The sequence below is a fragment of the Ctenopharyngodon idella genome, chromosome 24 (assembly GCF_019924925.1).
Source record: "Ctenopharyngodon idella isolate HZGC_01 chromosome 24, HZGC01, whole genome shotgun sequence".
Lineage (NCBI taxonomy): Eukaryota > Metazoa > Chordata > Actinopteri > Cypriniformes > Xenocyprididae > Ctenopharyngodon > Ctenopharyngodon idella.
In genome coordinates, this window is record NC_067243.1 from 6,931,081 (window position 1) to 6,949,434 (window position 18,354).

General features: G+C 34.5%; 1 protein-coding gene across 2 annotated transcripts in view; it reads right to left on the reverse strand.

Annotated features, from left to right (window-relative positions):
• The window catches only part of syt7a (synaptotagmin VIIa), a 136,352-nt gene that overhangs the window by 70,999 nt on the left and 46,999 nt on the right, over window positions 1–18,354 (reverse strand). For both annotated transcript variants that reach the window (XM_051883096.1, XM_051883095.1), the window contains exon 2: window positions 5,818–5,921. In XM_051883096.1, coding sequence (XP_051739056.1) covers window positions 5,818–5,921 — 104 coding nt within the window. The remainder of the gene's footprint in view (window positions 1–5,817; window positions 5,922–18,354) is intronic.

The window sequence follows — 18,354 nt, forward strand, 5'->3', positions numbered from 1 at the left end:
TCATTCATTCAAAAACCAATTAATTAAATATTTTTAAATAGACTACAGCAATTAACATTTTGTCAGAACCTCTAGTAAATTAGCTAATATATATACACTGTAAAAAATATTCCGTAGTTTTTACAAAATAATTTTGGCAGCTGTGGTTGTCAGAATAATTTTGTAAAAAATACAGAAAAACTGTAAACACATTTACAGAACAAACTGTCAATTTTACAGTATAAAACTGTAATTTACAAACAAGAAAATTTGAATGTAAACAAGTAAGTCCAACAATACAGACTCCTACTAAAATCTGTTTTGTACTTTTAACATCTACTGACAACCACCATAATAATGCAGGTGGTAAAAGAGAAAGCCACATGAAGAATCAGAGTTCATCACAAGTAGCTTTTCCACGAGCTGAAGTATATACTAATGTAAAGAGGGTGCAAAGAGTCATTCACGCAAACGCAAAACACCATCATGGTAACCCACAACACTTACATAATGCAATAAACATTCATTAAACAACAGAAGATGTAACATAAAACCCTAATGTACATAACTGATAACAAAAACTATTAAGAAACATGATTTTTTTAAACAAAATACTTTCAAATGTGGAGTGTCACACAGGGAATTGTGGGAATATCAGTTTACAGTTTTTGACTGTAAATTATACATTGATTTGTTCTTTTTTACTTCTAAAAATTGTAAAATTTACAGCATGTACTGGAACTTACTGTTAACCTATTTACATTTTTTTTCCGTAGCGTTTTTACAATATTTCACTGTTAAAATCACATTCATTTTTTACAGTGTATATATATATATATATATATATATATATATAAAATTTAAAAATGTTTTAAAGTTTTACTTTTTACAATTTAAATTGCTCATTAAAATAACTTTTTTCTTTTCAACACAAAAAATACAAGAGGCTGGAAATTATACAACTCAATAAATGAACTATTGCTGATTATTTTAATTAACATTCTTACTGATGATTTCAAGCCTTCAAGTGCTCAAAAATCAGAGCTCAAAAAAAGTCTTTAGATTCTGTCTGGCTCTCTGAAACAGACACACGTGTACTAATTAAACGGCCAGTGCTGATTAGTAAGTCTATAGAGGTTCTTAACGAGTCTTTGAGGAAGAGTAAATGGGTTGTGTTGCTGATGTCTAAAAGCAGGTCACATGCTGGTCAAGGGTTAAATCTCTAACAAACGCCTTCATTGCTGCATAATTGCATGACACTGCAGTACAGCATATAAATAGAACAATTTAACAGAACAGTTCATAGAAACAAAAATATTCTGAAAAATACAAAAAGTCTTTTTGTTGAGTATCATATTTGATACATACGGCTCATATAGTATGATATAGTGAGAATATGAAAGTCATACTTGAGGAGGCAAAAAACACCTGCTCAAAATTAGCAAAAATATGCAATTTGGTGCAGTTGCTGATATTTATATGGCTATAAAAAGATGAAATTCTAATAGTTTATAATGTAAACCAATGGGAAGTTTTTTTTAACAGTACAGCAGACTTACATAAAAGGCATATAATATTCTATAATTCTATAACTTTATAGAATCACCAATTCCAAAGCCCTCAATCAAAAGTCAAAGTTCTCAATATGAAACTCAATATGATCTCAACATGCTATATACATGTATACGTCTATTCTCTTTATGTATGACAACTATTGAATTTCTAAACTATTTTTAGTAGAAACAGCTGTTAAAGAGCATCCTTTGAGTAATAAAATGCTCCTGTGGGAATGTCTAGCCGGTGTAAAATGAAGCAACAGACCTGCCTGAAACAGATCGAAAAACTACAGACAGCAGAATATGAAAATATAGAGCGCAAAAAAAAAAAAGCCTCTGTCCCGTTTGTCCTTGAATGAAGAGAGTATGATGTATCTACGTCTCACTCTCATTACACTCTGAAAGTCTGCATGTCTTCCTGTTTCATGAAGAAGACGCAACCTGATCCCTCCATACGTACCAGGAACTTCATCCACCCAGTGGACCTACAGTACAGATGAACCCAAGCTTTCACATTTCTGTACATGCTTGTTCTCTCCACTGGAAAAAGCAGTGGTTGGGAACCTAAAAACAATCTTAAAAGGATAGTACACCCAAAAACGGCAATTCTCTAATTTTTTTTCTTACCCTAGCAACTGCATGGCGACACCCTCAAATAACCTTTGCACAAGCAAAACCTTCAAACACCAAATCACATTTCCAGTTATTTTTACTCTTAACACAAAAATATAGGTTTATGCATATGCATTTCAATTGAACCATTATTTAATTGTTTAATGAACTTCCCACAGACTTTTTGGCATTGTCATTTTGGCCAGGGTTATTGTTGTTAACTAAAACTAAAACTATTAATACATTTTTTAAGCTGAAATAAATAAAATATAAATATTAGATTTAAAAAACCTAAACTAAATGAAAATTAGAAATATTGCATTGGCAACTAACTGAAATAAGTTTAAGCTGAAGCACTAAAATTAATAACTGGAATTAAATAAAATCTAAAATGTAACTAAAACAAACTAAGAAATCAAAATGAAGTAAACCTAAATTGTAATAAAAATGACAAAAGCACTTGTTCAAGTGCTGTCTCATAAATGACGGAAAATTACGTCAATGCCGGGGAAGTGTTTGTGAAAATTCCGTCAATGGCAGGGAAGCGTTAAATTCCATTAATGGCGGAGAAGCATTGTCTAATAAATGATGGAAAATTCCATCAATGGCGGGAAAACGTTAAATTCCATCAATGGCGAGGAAGCGTTGTCTCATAAATGGTGGGGAAGTGTTGTCTTATAAATGACGGAAAATTACGTCAATGGTGGGGAAGTGTTGTCTCATAAATGATGGAAAATTTCGTCAATGGTGGGGAAGTATTGTCTCATAAATGAGGGGAAGTGTTTGTGAAAATTCCGTCAATGGCAGGGAAGTGTTAAATTCCATCAATGGCGGGGAAGCATTGTCTCATAAATGATGGAAAATTCCATCAATGGCGGGAAAACGTTAAATTCCATCAATGGCGAGGAAGCGTTATCTCATAAATGATGGAAAATTCTGACAATGGTGGGGAAATTTAAATTTCAGTAATGGCGGGGAAGCGTTGTCTCATACATGATGGAAAATTCCCATCATGGCGAGGTAAGCGTTGTCTCATAAATGATGGAAAATTCCATCAATGGTGGGGAAGCGTTTGTGAAAATTACGTCAATGGCGGGAAAACGTTAAATTCCATCAATGGCGGGGAAGTGTTGTCTCATAAATGATGGAAAATTCCGTCAATGACGGGGAAGCGTTGTCTCAAAAATGACAGGAAATTCTGTTAATGTAGAGGAAAGAGTTAAGATGTTTCTTTCAGCAGGGAGAGGACATATTATAGACTTCATACAGGCTAAGCATAGAATTTAAATGAATAAACAATTTATTATTTACTTCATTTATGAATCATTTTTTACCTTTGAGAGCAACCCCGAAAGAAGGTCTCCAAAGTATAGCGAAGTAAACACACAGAAATTCTCTCCCTCAAGCACACACACACACACACACACTCAGACTTACTCCCACACAATAACACACACTTGTTAGTATGCTTGTTAGTATGCATGTGCACATACTCACTAACCAAAACACACACATGCACGCACAGGTTCAGAGGGCATATATGAGCTCAATGACCTCATGACACCAGCTGTGATTGCCTGTGGTCAGTCTTCTGGGAGGAATAAGGTCAAAGATCTCATACAGTTGTGCTTGAGGATATCCAACTGAATTTACGCTTATGTGTACGTGTGAGATCTTCCGGCATGTTCAATTAAGTATTTCACTTCTGGTGGAATAAAAGGGAGATGTTTCTTTTACTCTGAAACACCATTCAGGTCACTCAAGGTTGTTCCAATCAGCGCTGCCATTTAAAAGTCTGATCAGTGGTCGTGAGGCTGAAATTATAGGTCAATGTTTTCAGCCTGGAGAAAACCCTTTTGGCTACTCACAGTATGTGTGATATTAAACACTAGCAAATGGAGGACCAACATGTCAAAAATACAAATGGGTTAAAAATACCCACATTGGGTTGAAAATAGACGAAGCCAGCAATTGGGTTGTTTAAACCCAACGGTTGGGCTGAATGTTTGCCCAACCTGCTGTTTTATTTAATTCAACTATTGTTTAAAAATTACTATATTGCTTGACTAAAATGAACCCAAAGTATGTTGAAAATTAACATGAATTAATATGTTAAATGATTAATAATTAAACAATAAACATTTTTTAAATTGCTTATTAATAAATGCTCACCTATTGATTATTATTATTGCCTCTAGTCTGATTTTAATTTCCAACCTATTTTGGGTTCATTTTAAGCCAGCCATATAGTAATTTTTAAACAATAGTTGGGTTAAATAAAACTGCCCAGCATGTTGGGCAAACATTTAACCCTGGGTTAAAACAACCCAAACACTGGTTTGTCCATTTTCAACCCAACTTAGGTTGTTTTTAACCCAGCATTTTTTAAAGTGTACAATAAGCTAACTTACGTTTAGAAAATGTGAGTGGTGTTTGCCTGCACAAAACCCGCTGGCAGAATGCTAGTGTGTTCTGGTGGTTGCCAGGGTGTTGCTATGCAGCTGCTACTGTATGATGTTCTGTGTGGTTTCCTGGGTGTTGCTATGCACTTGCTAGGATGTTCTGTGTGGTTGCCAGGGTGTTGCTATGCAGTGACTAGGGTGTTTTAGGTAGGGTGATATTATAACAGATACCACTAATAAACAAACAACTAAAATGCAAATGATAAAAACTCATAAAAACTTGCACACGCTACAACACATGCACACACATGCAAACACATTAAAAACAAGCACATGCAGACGGCTGACTCAATCTCTGTGGTTTACACACACCGTCGTACATGTATGGCACATATCGGGAATCAATTAGCTTTGACCCACAAATGCGAGCCAAATAAATGAGTCGGTTAAGAGCCGCGCGGCGCGGTTCCACTCCATCTGTCTAATGAGCTGCGGGACCGTCCTAATCAATCAGTCTTTACATTGATTAATCGGTATGGAGACCAGCTCCTTATTATTTCATGAATTTTATCATTTCTCCTAGACAGCAATGAGACCTAATGGAAAGCATTAGAGTTCTCAGATGTTTCTGAGGAAAAACAACCCAGTAATCTCACATCTTACAAGAGAGCTTAAAGGGATAGTTCACCCAAAAAATGAAAATTCTGTCTTTACTCTCCCTCGTGTCATTCCAAACCTGTATGAGTTTCGTTCTTCTGTTGAATGTTGCAGCTCCTCTTTTCCCAGTCAGTCAGTAACGCTCTGTTTAGTTCCTGTCTCTATGAAGCCCCTCCTTCTGAAAAGCACATTGTGCTCTGATTGGTTGGCTGGATCAGTGTGTTGTGATTTGTGATTTGATGTTTCAGAGAGTTCAGAAACAGTGACACTGATATAGAGAATAACTCCCGCTGGAGGGACTTTGTGCTTTGTAACTTTGCAGAGCTTTTTGATGCTCAAACAGCAACATTAAACACTAAAAAGAAAAGCTGAAAATGTAAAGCATACTAGGTCCTCTTTAATTCTCCCAGGCTATGAAAGAGCAACTTTTAAGCAGTAAAATATTCAATCTGTCCTGTAATAGAAAGGCCAGAAACATTCAAGTTACACAAACTTACTTCCAAACGTTTGGTCAGTGCATTACAAGAGTGCAGCCCCATTGTACAAACAAAATGCATGTACAGGATCGTCATAAAATGTTGTTTTCCAGTAAGTGTGTGTGTGTAACTCACCAGCTTGCGTTGACACCATCCGCAGACGCCGCAGAGAGCCACCAGCCAAACGCCACACACGGTTACCGCCAACGACACCAGCAGCACGCTCAAAGAGAAGGAGCCTGTGAAACACACACACGGTGTTAATATCTGAGTGGAGGGGAAACAGTCTGACATTTACTCTGACGAGAACGCTAAGAGTTTATGAAGTCTCTGAAGTCCTAAAGATGGATCAATAGTTTTCACGGTGGGAGCAAATGTGACTGGAGAACAAAATCAGAAAGGGGAGGAAAATACATTTTGGAGAGGGAAAGAGGGAGCACTCAAAAAATGATTTTTTTGATGCTGTTCACTTTATTTAAACAACTTATTTTGATTCAACACAATTGTATTAGGTTTCTGGTTCAAATTTAATTGCTTCATGTTAAATTGACTTGAAACGATTACTTTTTGACTTAACTTGATGTTTTCATTTTAAAATAACATGTTTCAATCAAGTAAACTCAACCAGGACTTAATCAAACAGGACTTTCACTTCCCATCATGCTTTGCAAAGGGGCTGATCTGGGAGAGTAAATGTTGAAATAAAGTGTTATTTTAAGCAGTTAGCAACAGAGAAAATGGAGAGACTTTTTAATGTTTACTGTTCTATTATGTTGGTATTTAAAAGTTTCTGTTATGTTAATAGTTTTGGGGTTACCATTGTAGAGAAGTGTAGAACATGTGCTTGGGTTGAGGACCTGCTAACAACAATTAAAGTTGTTTTAATAATAAAAACAACTCTTTTAGGCATGCCATAGATGGAGTAAAGCCATCTTTTGGCTGACACCTAACCATAAGAGTCTTTACAGAGTAAAGATTTTGTAAAAGTTGTGAAAATTGTTCTTGAATGCATCCACTAAATAAACTAACCAATTAAACTGGATTTTTAGGATAATTAAACTTAATGGTTTTGGACAAAATTAAGAATGTTAATCTGATTCAACTAAATAGCATTGAGTTAACCTTATGTAATAAATTTAAGTTAACTGAAATAAGTAATGTTAATTAAATGCAACATAACCAAATTACGTGGAACCTGTTGACATAAAAAAATTAAGTAAATCCAACGTATCATTTTTTTGAGTGAGAGATATGCCACTAAACTCTAATATATTTTAGGCATCTAAAATTCTCAATTAAGTTTGTGGCCAAAAAGTGCATTAAGATCTAATTTTGCAAGAGTGCATGAGCCGCTGCCCCTCCCCCTCTTCTACGTCCCTCCTCACAGCCACCATGCAAATCAAGTGGAGCAGCATTCACTGGTGACAGCCAGGTAATGATAGTGTTTACCCTAATAAGCTTCACATTGTTTGTCACTGCTGTCAACTTAAACCACTATTGCAGTCTAATCTACATAGAGCCAGCCTAACTAATCAGTAGCCCTACATTAAAGGTAGGGTAGGCAATTTCAGAGAGGCTAGCAATAGCAAGCTAGCTTTGAAAGCATGTGATCTCACCCTCCCTTCAGAGTGCACTCCAAAGCCACGCCTCTTTCAAAACACTTTCAAATTAAACCACTATTACAATATCTACATAGAGCCAGCCTAACTAGTCAGTAGCCCTACATTTAAGGTAGGGTAGGCAATTTCGGAGAGGCTAGCAATAGCAAGCTAGCTTTGAAAGCATGAGATCTCACCCTCCCTTCAGAGCGCTCTCCAAAGCCACGCCTCTTTCAAAACACTTTGAAATTAAACCACTATTGCAATATCTACATAGAGCCAGCCTAACTAGTGAGTAGTCCTACATTACAGTTAGGGTAGGCAATTTCAGAGAGGCTAGCAATAGCAAGCTAGCTTTGAAAGCATGAGATCTCACCCTCCCTTCAGAGCATCTCCAAAGCCACGCCTCTTTCAAAACACTTTCAGATTAAACCACTATTGTAATATCTACATTGAGCCAGCCTAACTAGTCAGTAGCCTTACATTAAAGGTAGGCAGTTTCGGAGAGGCTAGCAATAGCAAGCTAGCTTTGAAAGCATGAGATCTCACTCTCCCTTCAGAGCGCTCTCCAAAGCCACACTTTGAAATTAAACCACTATTGTAATATCTACATAGAGCCAGCCTAACTAGTCAATAGCCTTACATTAAAGGTAGGGTAGGCAATTTCAGAGAGGCTAGCAATAGCAAGCTAGCTTTGAAAGCATGAGATCCCACCCTCCCTTCAGAGCGCTCTCAAAGCCACGCCTCCTTCAAAACATATAAATGCACAAAGCAGAGTCTGCAAAGCGTCACGAGAGACGGTGTTAAACTACCTCATATCTCAAACCACATAACATGACAATAATAATGAACGTAAACAACTTAAAGAACTCTAGTTGTACCACCTGACTGCCGCAGATTTATTTCAGCATTAAAAGTGTTGACATAGAAATGCATAAATCCGAGTCTGAGGACGTGAACCACTCCACGTAAAATGTCAAGGGTTGCCACCTTGTAATTATGGTTAATGGAGTGAACGCAGCATAAGCTCCTTGTTTTGGTTCAGGAGGAACGTGCTGATGACGATTTTGGTACTGAGACTTCCACAGAAGATATATGTACATGTTTTAATATTTAGACCACTTCTGTTATCATCAGGATATGAAGACAATTTTTAACCAGTATAACAAAAAGTGTTTTTATTAAAAAAAAATTGCCCTACCCTACCTTTAAGCTTAAAAAGGAAAAAACGAGTCTGGCGGTAACTTAAAATAGCGTCGTGCAGGGTTTGAAAAAGCCACCAAAATTAATAAAAATGCCCACAAAATTCAAGATATAAATTTCCCTATGAGATTGTGTGTTTTATGTTTATATCATATGATATAGTTAAGCAATATCACACAAAAGTGCTGTTTTCCCGAATATTAGCACAACTGCAAATGTAATTTTAATATTTTCATTTTAATACAACAGCATATTTTAACACAACAGTTCAGTGAACAATAAGTTGATATCGATAATGTCAATTTTGACTGTTTTTGCTCTATTTCATGAACGAAAATAGTTCCAAACAAAGCAAAACTGTCGCCTCTCCCTGCATCACAAAGTGGTGTTTCATTAATGAATGAATCAGACGGTTTGAACGAATCAGTGAACGAATGATTCTTTGACTCACTTATTAAGACTTGCCGCCACCTACTGGCGGTTTCAGTTTCATATAAAAGTATCCTTTCCTTTTTATTTCATATTTCTTTATTTAAAATGTTCAATTATTCCTTCAACAGTGTAATGCATCTATATAATAATAGTAATAATAAATAGTAGGCCTAATTACTGAATCAAAACCAAAACAAATCTAGATTTGTATATTTATTCTGTAAACATAAAGGCTACATTTACTGAGGAAAATGCCTTAAAAAAAAACTGTGAGTGGTGTTTGCATGCACAATACTGCTATATGCAATTGCTAGGATGTTTTATGTGGTTGCCAGGGTGTTGCTATGCAGTTGCTACGATCTTCTATGTGGTTGCCAGGGCATTGCTATGCAGTTACTAACTAGGGTGTTCTAGGAAGGGTGCACTATAGGGTGCTAGTTAAAATATTCTTAGTTTTTTTCCAGAGTTTTGCTGTTCAGAGTAGTTGTCAAGGCATTGCTATGCCATTGGGATGGTATTCTAAGTTGTTTTCAGTACATTACTTGGTGGTTACTGCAGTACGCGGTTGCTAGTGCATTGCTATGCAGTTGTTATGTGGTTTTCTAAGTGATTTTCAGAACATTGCTTGGCAGTTGCTAGAGTGTGCAGTTAGTAGGGTATTCTGGGAGGTTGCTAAAGGATTGCTAGACTGTGTTTCAGAAGACAATGACACATGAAATCGAGCTTGATGAGTTAGAAGCTTCCGCGGTAGCATACATAATAACAAAGGAAACCGTAGCGTAGAGTTTCGGTAGAACATGCGCTCAGATCAATTCTGGGGGCTGCAGATGTGAGACACACAGAGAGACAGACAGAACAAGACAGAGAGAGACAGGAATGAACCTGACAAAATATGATGAATGGACACATCTGCTGATGGAGGTGTAGGGAGGAGATGGAGGGATGGATGGATGGTTGAGGGGAGGGAGGGACGGGAGTAAAGAGTGATAAACGTTTAAGATTGATCTCTCCTGTGAACTGAAGGGACAAAACGTGATGCACTCATGCAGTCAGTCAGTGTGTGTGTGTGTGTGTGTGTGTGTGTGTGTGTCCATATACTACACAGGCTCTTTTGATCTGCTGTTCCAGCACAACCTTGTGAAATGAAACCAAACCATCAGAAAGAGCTTCTGTTCCACATCAACAATGCCCTTCTGTCATAAATAGTCTCAATAATAGAAAAGATTTTGGTAAATAAAAATAAAATAAATAAAAGAATACATGAATAAATAAAATATTTAAAAAAACAAAATGTTAAAAAAATATTTAAAATACAAATAAAAAGGATATTTGTTCAATATTTTATTTATTTATGCATTCATTTATTTTTTATTTTCCATATATTTGCTTTATTTCCTCATGTTCACACAGGTGTCTAGCAGAGGAACCTCAGGTGTATATCATTACATTAACAGTGAACATGTTCCACTAACAATCATGATTTTCAGCACCTACATCTATTGTATTAAAGCATACAAACATGTTCTTGTCAAATGTTTTTTCTTAAGGTATCTTTCTTCAAAATAAATGTCACTTGCGTTTATATTTGTTATCTACATGGAGACATTTATTTGTATATATGTCTCTTTATCTCTCTCTCTCTCGTTGTTTCCCTCGGCACAGTTATAATCAGACATTGAAGAAGCTGTTCTGGGAAAGGATTGTGTCTTCTCTATCTCTTTCTTACAGACACACTCTCACACATACAAATAGTGCAAAACACTATTATGAAACGGCAGCTGACTTAAACACCTCAGATGACTTTATGAACTGCAGTGAAATCGGTTTCTGAAACAGATCAACACTTGACATACCACTGGGAAATTCGTCCAAATAATCAATTTTGCAAAGGGGAATGTTTGGAATGACATCCTGGCACACCTTTTACAGTATGCAGTTTACGGTGCACAGACTGTGAATTTTCTGCATGCTTGGAATATGGTTGATCTGCTACATTTGTTAAAATGCAGTGCACAAAAAAAGACATCCCACAATGCAATGCACTCAACTTGATGTTCCAGTTGCAGTGTGCCAAATTAATCAGAAGTGACATCAACCATAATTTTTTAACATTTCTTTCTTATGTCCTACAACATGATTACATAATATGTATTATCTTTTTTTATATATATTATTACATAATTATATATAATTTATTGTATATTATTAATATTATTATTGACACAATTACACACACACACACACACACACATATATATATATTATTATATATTACTATTATTTTATTTAATACATCATATTATTAATATTGTTGTTGATTTTATATATATATATATATATTTATTATCACATTATTTATTATTATTTTTTATATATTATTACAGTTATATATAATATCATATATTGTATAATATTATTGTATATTGTATAATATTAATATTATTATTGACACAATTACATATATATATATAATTTTATTATATATTACTATTATTTTATTTAATACATTATATTATAAATATTATTTACGCACATTTTATTATAAATTATTATACAATTATATATAATATTATTAATATTGTTTATTATATATATATTATATAACTTTTTTATTATATATTATTATTTTGTAATTTATTATTATTATTAACACAATACATATTTATATATAATTAAATGATATTAATTATTGTTAATATTAAAATGTAATATATTTAATACAAAACAATATTAATTTCCAGCTATGACTGAAATAAATATATATTATATATTATTATTATATATTATATATAAATAAATATATATAATTTTAATAATTTATTTAATAATTAAAGCTATATTTTTTTTAACATTTCCTTCGAGTCCTACAACAACATAATGTGTATTACTATTATTATTTTCTTATATTTTACTACATAATTATATATATTATATCATTTATTATATAATATTATTAATATTATTGTTGACTATATATATATATATATATATATATATATATATATATAATTATATATAATATTAATTTCCAAGCATGCTACTGATTGAAACATTTAACACTGCATGTTTCATATTGTTTGATATACTATTATTTAAAAGTTATTTGCTTTACGTAAAGTATAGCCTGAGCTTTTAACTCAAACCAGGTTTGGCAAGTTAGCATGATCCTTTTAGCGCCTGGTAGATAGCATAACTACCCTTTCTGGAGGACACAACAAGTATCTTTCTCCACTGACAGCCATTCAAAACTAATGGTGTATTCGGACAAACTAGCAACATGTTTCACAGACAGCAGAGACTCACAGACACACTGGACTGCTGACAGGAGCGACCGCCTGCTGCTCACTGAGTAAACTCAACAGATAGGAGCACCGCTGGGCGCCGAGAGAGACACAGACAGTTCCCTCTGCTCAAACAGCTGATGAGGACCACAGCAGATAAACAAACACTCCAGAAAACAACCTGTATTCACATGTACTCAAGCCCGAAATGAGCGAGTGTTCAACACAAGAGCAGGTCTGGGATCAGAGAACGGCAGATGTGACTCTGTAAAGCGTCAAGCAATAAAACGTACTGCAGTGACAAAGCAAATCATTTTCAATGATTTATGGCTGTAATAGTCATGAATAAATGCACATTGATTTACAAATAGAAAATAGATTTGCACATAAACCATTTTAACCAAATTACCAAACCAAATTAATTTTAACCAAACTAAAATTAGGTACAAAATTATTGTTTGATCAAACATTCACATTAAGAATTTACTTGATTTTATTAAAAATGTTTCACAAAAATATGAATGTAAGTATATAATATAAAATATATATAGAGAGAGAGAGAAATATATAAAATATAAAAAAAACTAACTAAATAAAAAATAATTAAAACTAAAGATTAAAGATTATATATTAAAAATAAAAAGTAGTCTCATTAGACATGTTGTTTTGATTCTCTGAGCACTGTGGCGTCACACTGCTCAGACCCCGCCCACGGCCGCTGACTGACATTCCTGCATTACCATATTTAGGTTTCCACCCTGTCCGCCATTTTCTCCGCGCTCGAGCAGCTGTAGCGACAATAATGTCTGGTAAGTTAAATTGAGATGTTTTGTTGTTGAATGTAAGAGTGAACATAACAGTCTTCATTTACTGACATCTGAGCCGCTGAACGCAGTGGATTAGTTTTATTTTTGAAGGGAAAGCGGCACAGATCTAATATACACATACGATTTCTGTAACGTTCACAGACATAACTGACTGTGTTTATGTGTTTTTGACAGAACCTTGTGTGTATTTGACAGTTTAAACAACAAAAAAATGTGAAAGAGAAGTTACTCACGAGACTTGACGTCTGACAGCCAGCTGTGCTTCAGATAAGTGCGCTCAGAAAACGATTCATTAGAAGTTTACACTGATATAGCTTTAAAACGCGTGGAAATAATACACTTTAATGATGAAAGAGGAACTATGCTATGTGTGAGAGTGTTAACGATACAGATGATAGTCAAATCCAAGCGGATGTCTTGTTAGTATTTGGCAGAGAATCCGATTGAGGCAGGAACTGTGATCGTAGAGAGGGGGCGGGGCACAGCAGCTCATTTGCATTTAAAGGCACATGCATGAAAACAGCCTGTTCTTGAGTTGACTGGTGTCAGAAATGGGTATTTACAACATGGATTTATAAATGATCTGTGAGGTATTTTAAGCTGAAACTTCACAGAGGGACACCTAAGACTTAAATTGCATCTTTGTACTTACTACTGCCCTTTAAATGATTAAATAAAAATAATTTATTATAAACATATTCATTTATTAAAAAAAAATGTTTTAATTACTAAAATATATTTTTTTAAAAAGATAATCATTGTGTGTCCCTGGGTATTGAATGCATGACGTGGTGCCTGTTGAGCTACAGAAACACAGGTTTCATGAACAAATTCAGTTTTTGTGTTGTTTGGCGTCTGGCGTCAGGCTATAAACCTGTGGCCTTGGTCTTCGTCAAAATTCAACCTTCACCTTTATCTGAGAAAGGCATAAGCAGTGGATTATGTTTGTGTCACACACACACACACACACACACACACACACAGTATTATCTGGGTCTTTTATCAGAGTGTGTGTCAGTGTAATCGCTGCTGACCCCAGGGAACCGAAGAGAGGAACGGGAGGATGAAGGTACGTCTTCGCCTCCGGCCAGGAGAGGAATACGGGTGATGAAATCTAAACGAGAGAAATGTTCCCCGGTGAAGGACACACACACAACTGAAGCCCCGTATTTGTTCATCTAAATAGTGTGCAGTTAGCAGAACGAGACAGACGGAGGGTGATAAGGAGAAGTTTGGTTATTGTTTTCCGTCTGAAGATAACGCTTCTCTCAGAGGGCCACCGCCTGCCCCTTTGGCCGCTTTGTGCGATTCTGATCTGTGATACATTAAGAAGAAGTCTAGCTGTAATATTACAGAAACCTCACAGACTGAATCTGCACCAATCACAGACAATAACACGCTCTCCACCCTCTAAAGACCACAAATAACCAAAATCTCACAGCTTCTTCGAAGAAATGCCGAACTTCACAGTGTAAAAGCGTAATAGGAAAACCCACGGGAAATAAACACCTCAAACAAGATCTTTTTAATATCACAATTGTTTCTTTTAGGCAACAATCTCACAAATATACCCAGGTCATATTTCACTAAAAAAAAAAAAAAAAAAAAACGAAAAAAAGAATACTGATATTTTAGATATTAAAGATAGAACAACTGAGCACATTTCCTCCAAATTCATATTACTATAAATAAATAAATATTATTGTTTTATATTATTATTATTATTTTATGAATCATTCTAATAATAATAATATAAAACAACATTTTTAATGTTATTATTCATAGTAGTAGTAGTAATAATAATAATAATAAAATATTAATTTAATATATAATAATTACATATTATTTAAGTCATTTATAGGTCAATAATTTAAATAGTATTATTATTAGATGAATAATTATTGTTTTATATCATTATTATTATTAGTAGTAGTAGTAGTAGTAGTAAATTATGATAATTTAATGTAATAATTAAATATACTTTAAGTAATTTTAGGTAAATTGTTTAAATAGTATTATTATTAATATGAATATTTATTGTTTTATTATTATTATTATTATTATTATATTATTAGTAGTAGTAGTAAAAATAACACTAATATAATTTAAAGTAATAATTTTAGGTTTTAGATTCTGCTGATTAAAATAAATCACCAATGAGGATAATGAGAAATATATATATAATTATAAAAAGTCAATTATAGTCAATTATAAAAAATATTTGTATTAAATTATAAATAAAAAAAAAAGCTCAAAAATGAATCGCTGGAAAGAACTAAGTAAAAAATAATGAGAATTTTGGGAAGAAAATGTATTTCATTATCATGAATAATGTAACAATGGCAAAGCATGAATGGTCCTAAAAAGGCTTCATTTTCTTAAAGCAAAATTTAATTCCTTATCATTTTTCTTTTGATTTTGGCATAAAATGTGACCTGGACCAGTTTTCATGAGACTCACCCAATGAAATGAAACAAATGGAGTCTCCTGCTAATGTTTTTCCCCAACGCTGTGGTCAGAATTGCCAAGATAAAAAGTCCCAATCTCAATATGAACTCAAACATTTGTCTTCAAAATCTCCTAAGATGAAATGATCTGAGCTGCTGTCCATTCATTTTATAGCTCTTTATATTGACTCTTTGCATGTCTCCCAGAAATGTTGAAACATGAACGAGAACATCCAACTCTGAGCACCACAATGTTCTCAGTGTGTGTGTGTGTGTGTGTGTGTGTGTGTGTTTGTGTTTCTGCCTCTGCATGAGATCTTGAGTGTATTAGTCTTATCAGAGGTATGAGAAGATGATTAGAGCTCAAGTGCATTAGAGTCGCACACACACACACACACACACACACACACACACACACACACACACAAACATAAACATCTATTCCCCTGACTGACTCTTAATGATTTACTGGCAGTATAGTTTGAGCTCACAGCGCTCTGCATTAAAGCTCCTGATAACAGCTTCATACTGCTTTTATGCTCTTTAGGAATAATATCTATTCTATTTCCTCCTTATTACCTCACCATGACTGGACACGTCAAAAATAGCTGTTGTTGATGTTTAAATGAGTCTACATTGCAGTTTAGTTTCAGTATGTCTTATTATCAGACTAGGGAGGAAGTTCAGTACGTTTTCATACATCAAAATTAGGGCTCCAAGATAAATCCTATTTTAATCATGATCATGATTTCTGCTTTTCTTGATTAATTAAGCCTAATTGTCTGAGATATTTTCCCACTGGTTATTTATCCTGAGAACGTTTCATTTGACATTTGGTTGCCAAATGTCAAGAGTTTAAATCCCCTGATCAGATCTTTTCTCTTAAATGGATACATTTTCTGCTGTGTTTTACTTAATCTTCCCAACCTGGCAACCAAAGCGCTGATGATCTGAAAACACCGTGTAAGCTGGAGTTTAGTGATCTCCACAGTAATTTTTGCTCCAATGAAAGTGTAAGGCTACGTCTACACTTATCCAGATACATTTTTTAAAAAGTATCTTTTTCTCTTTTCTCTTGTTTACTCACAGAATAATAAAAAAAAGGATAATTGCGACTTTTTATCTCAAAATTCTGACTTTTTATCTTCAAAAGTCAGAATTACAAGATATAAAGTCAGAATTGTGTGATGTAAAATCAGAATTGTGAGTTATAAAGTCAGAATTGTAAGATATAAAGTCAGAATTGTGTGATGTAAAATCAGAATTGCGAGTTGTAAAGTCAAACTTGCGAGTTATAAAGTCAGAATTGCGAGTTAAAAAGTCAGAAGTGCGAGTTATAAAGTCGAAATTGCGAGTTATAAAGTCAGAATTGCGAGTTAAAAAGTCAAAAGTGCGAGTTATAAAGTCGAAATTGCGAGTTATAAAGTCAGAATTGCGAGTTAAAAAGTCAAAAGTGCGAGTTATAAAGTCAGAATTGCGAGTTATGAAGTCAGAATTGCGAGTTAAAAAGTCAAAAGTGCGAGTCATAAAGTCAAAAGTGTGAGTTAAAAAGTCAGAAGTGCGAGTTATAAAGTCGAAATTGCAAGTTATAAAGTCAGAATTGCGAGTTATAAAGTCGAAATTGTGAGTTATAAAGTCAGAATTGCGAGTTAAAAAGTCAAAAGTGCGAGTTATGAAGTCAGAAGTGCGAGTTAAAAAGTCAAAAGTGCGAGTCATAAAGTCAAAAGTGTGAGTTAAAAAGTCAGAAGTGCGAGTTATAAAGTCGAAATTGCAAGTTATAAAGTCAGAATTGCAAGTTATAAAGTCGAAATTGTGAGTCATAAAGTCAAAAGTGTGAGTTAAAAAGTCAGAAGTGCGAGTTATAAAGTCGAAATTGCAAGTTATAACGTCAGAATTGCAAGTTATAAAGTCGAAATTGTGAGTTATAAAGTCAGAATTGCGAGTTATGAAGTCAGAAGTGCGAGTTAAAAAGTCAGAAGTGCATGATATAAACACTCAATTCTGACTTTTTTCTTGCAATTGTGAGTTTATAACTTGCAATTACGACTTTTTAACTTGCAATTACGACTTTACAACTCGCACTTCTGACTTTATAACTTGCAATTCTGAGAATTTCTTTTTTTTATTCCGTGACGGAAACAAGCTTCCATAGTTCACAGAGGAGCATTTTTTTCTTGCGAAACTGAGCATTTTGAAGACACTCTTCTAAGTGGATACCTTTGAAAACGCATTGTAGTTTGGACTGTGAAAACGATGACACGTTTAGTCACGTGATGCATATTTTACCCATAGATATCTATGGTTATATTGGCATGTGCAATGCCAAAATACTTTGTTACTTTGTACAGTCTTGAACGGCATCAGTATTATGGCCGCTGGGGATTGTGGGTAGGCAGCGAGCTGGCGACTCTAAACCATGGTGACATGTTACAGCTTCATGAAGGCAGTTTGTCACTGGACTCTGACCCGACGGTGTCCGCCGCACTCCTGCGCGAGAGGTGAGCGGATCTGATGTGAGCGCAGATGTTGCCGTTGAGGAAATCTGACAGCGGTCGTTTTGAACTCTGATGGTCATGTGTGTGTCGCTGCGTACCATCATGTTTTATGTCATGTAACTGAATTAGTGTCACTGAAATAACAGCGTCAGCAGGCGTTGTATAGTACAGCGCATCTTACACTCAGAAGCTGTGTACATTATAATGCATACTGTGCATTATATACCTTTATAATGCCTACTAAGTTTTTCACTGGACAAAACAAGACAATGAAAACAAATAATACACAAGTTTGAGAGGAAGAATTAATCTTATAAACTTTACATTTTGGCTTTTAAATTGGCCCAATTTGCTTGAATGTTTAAGTGCTATGGCTAAATGCTTATAGC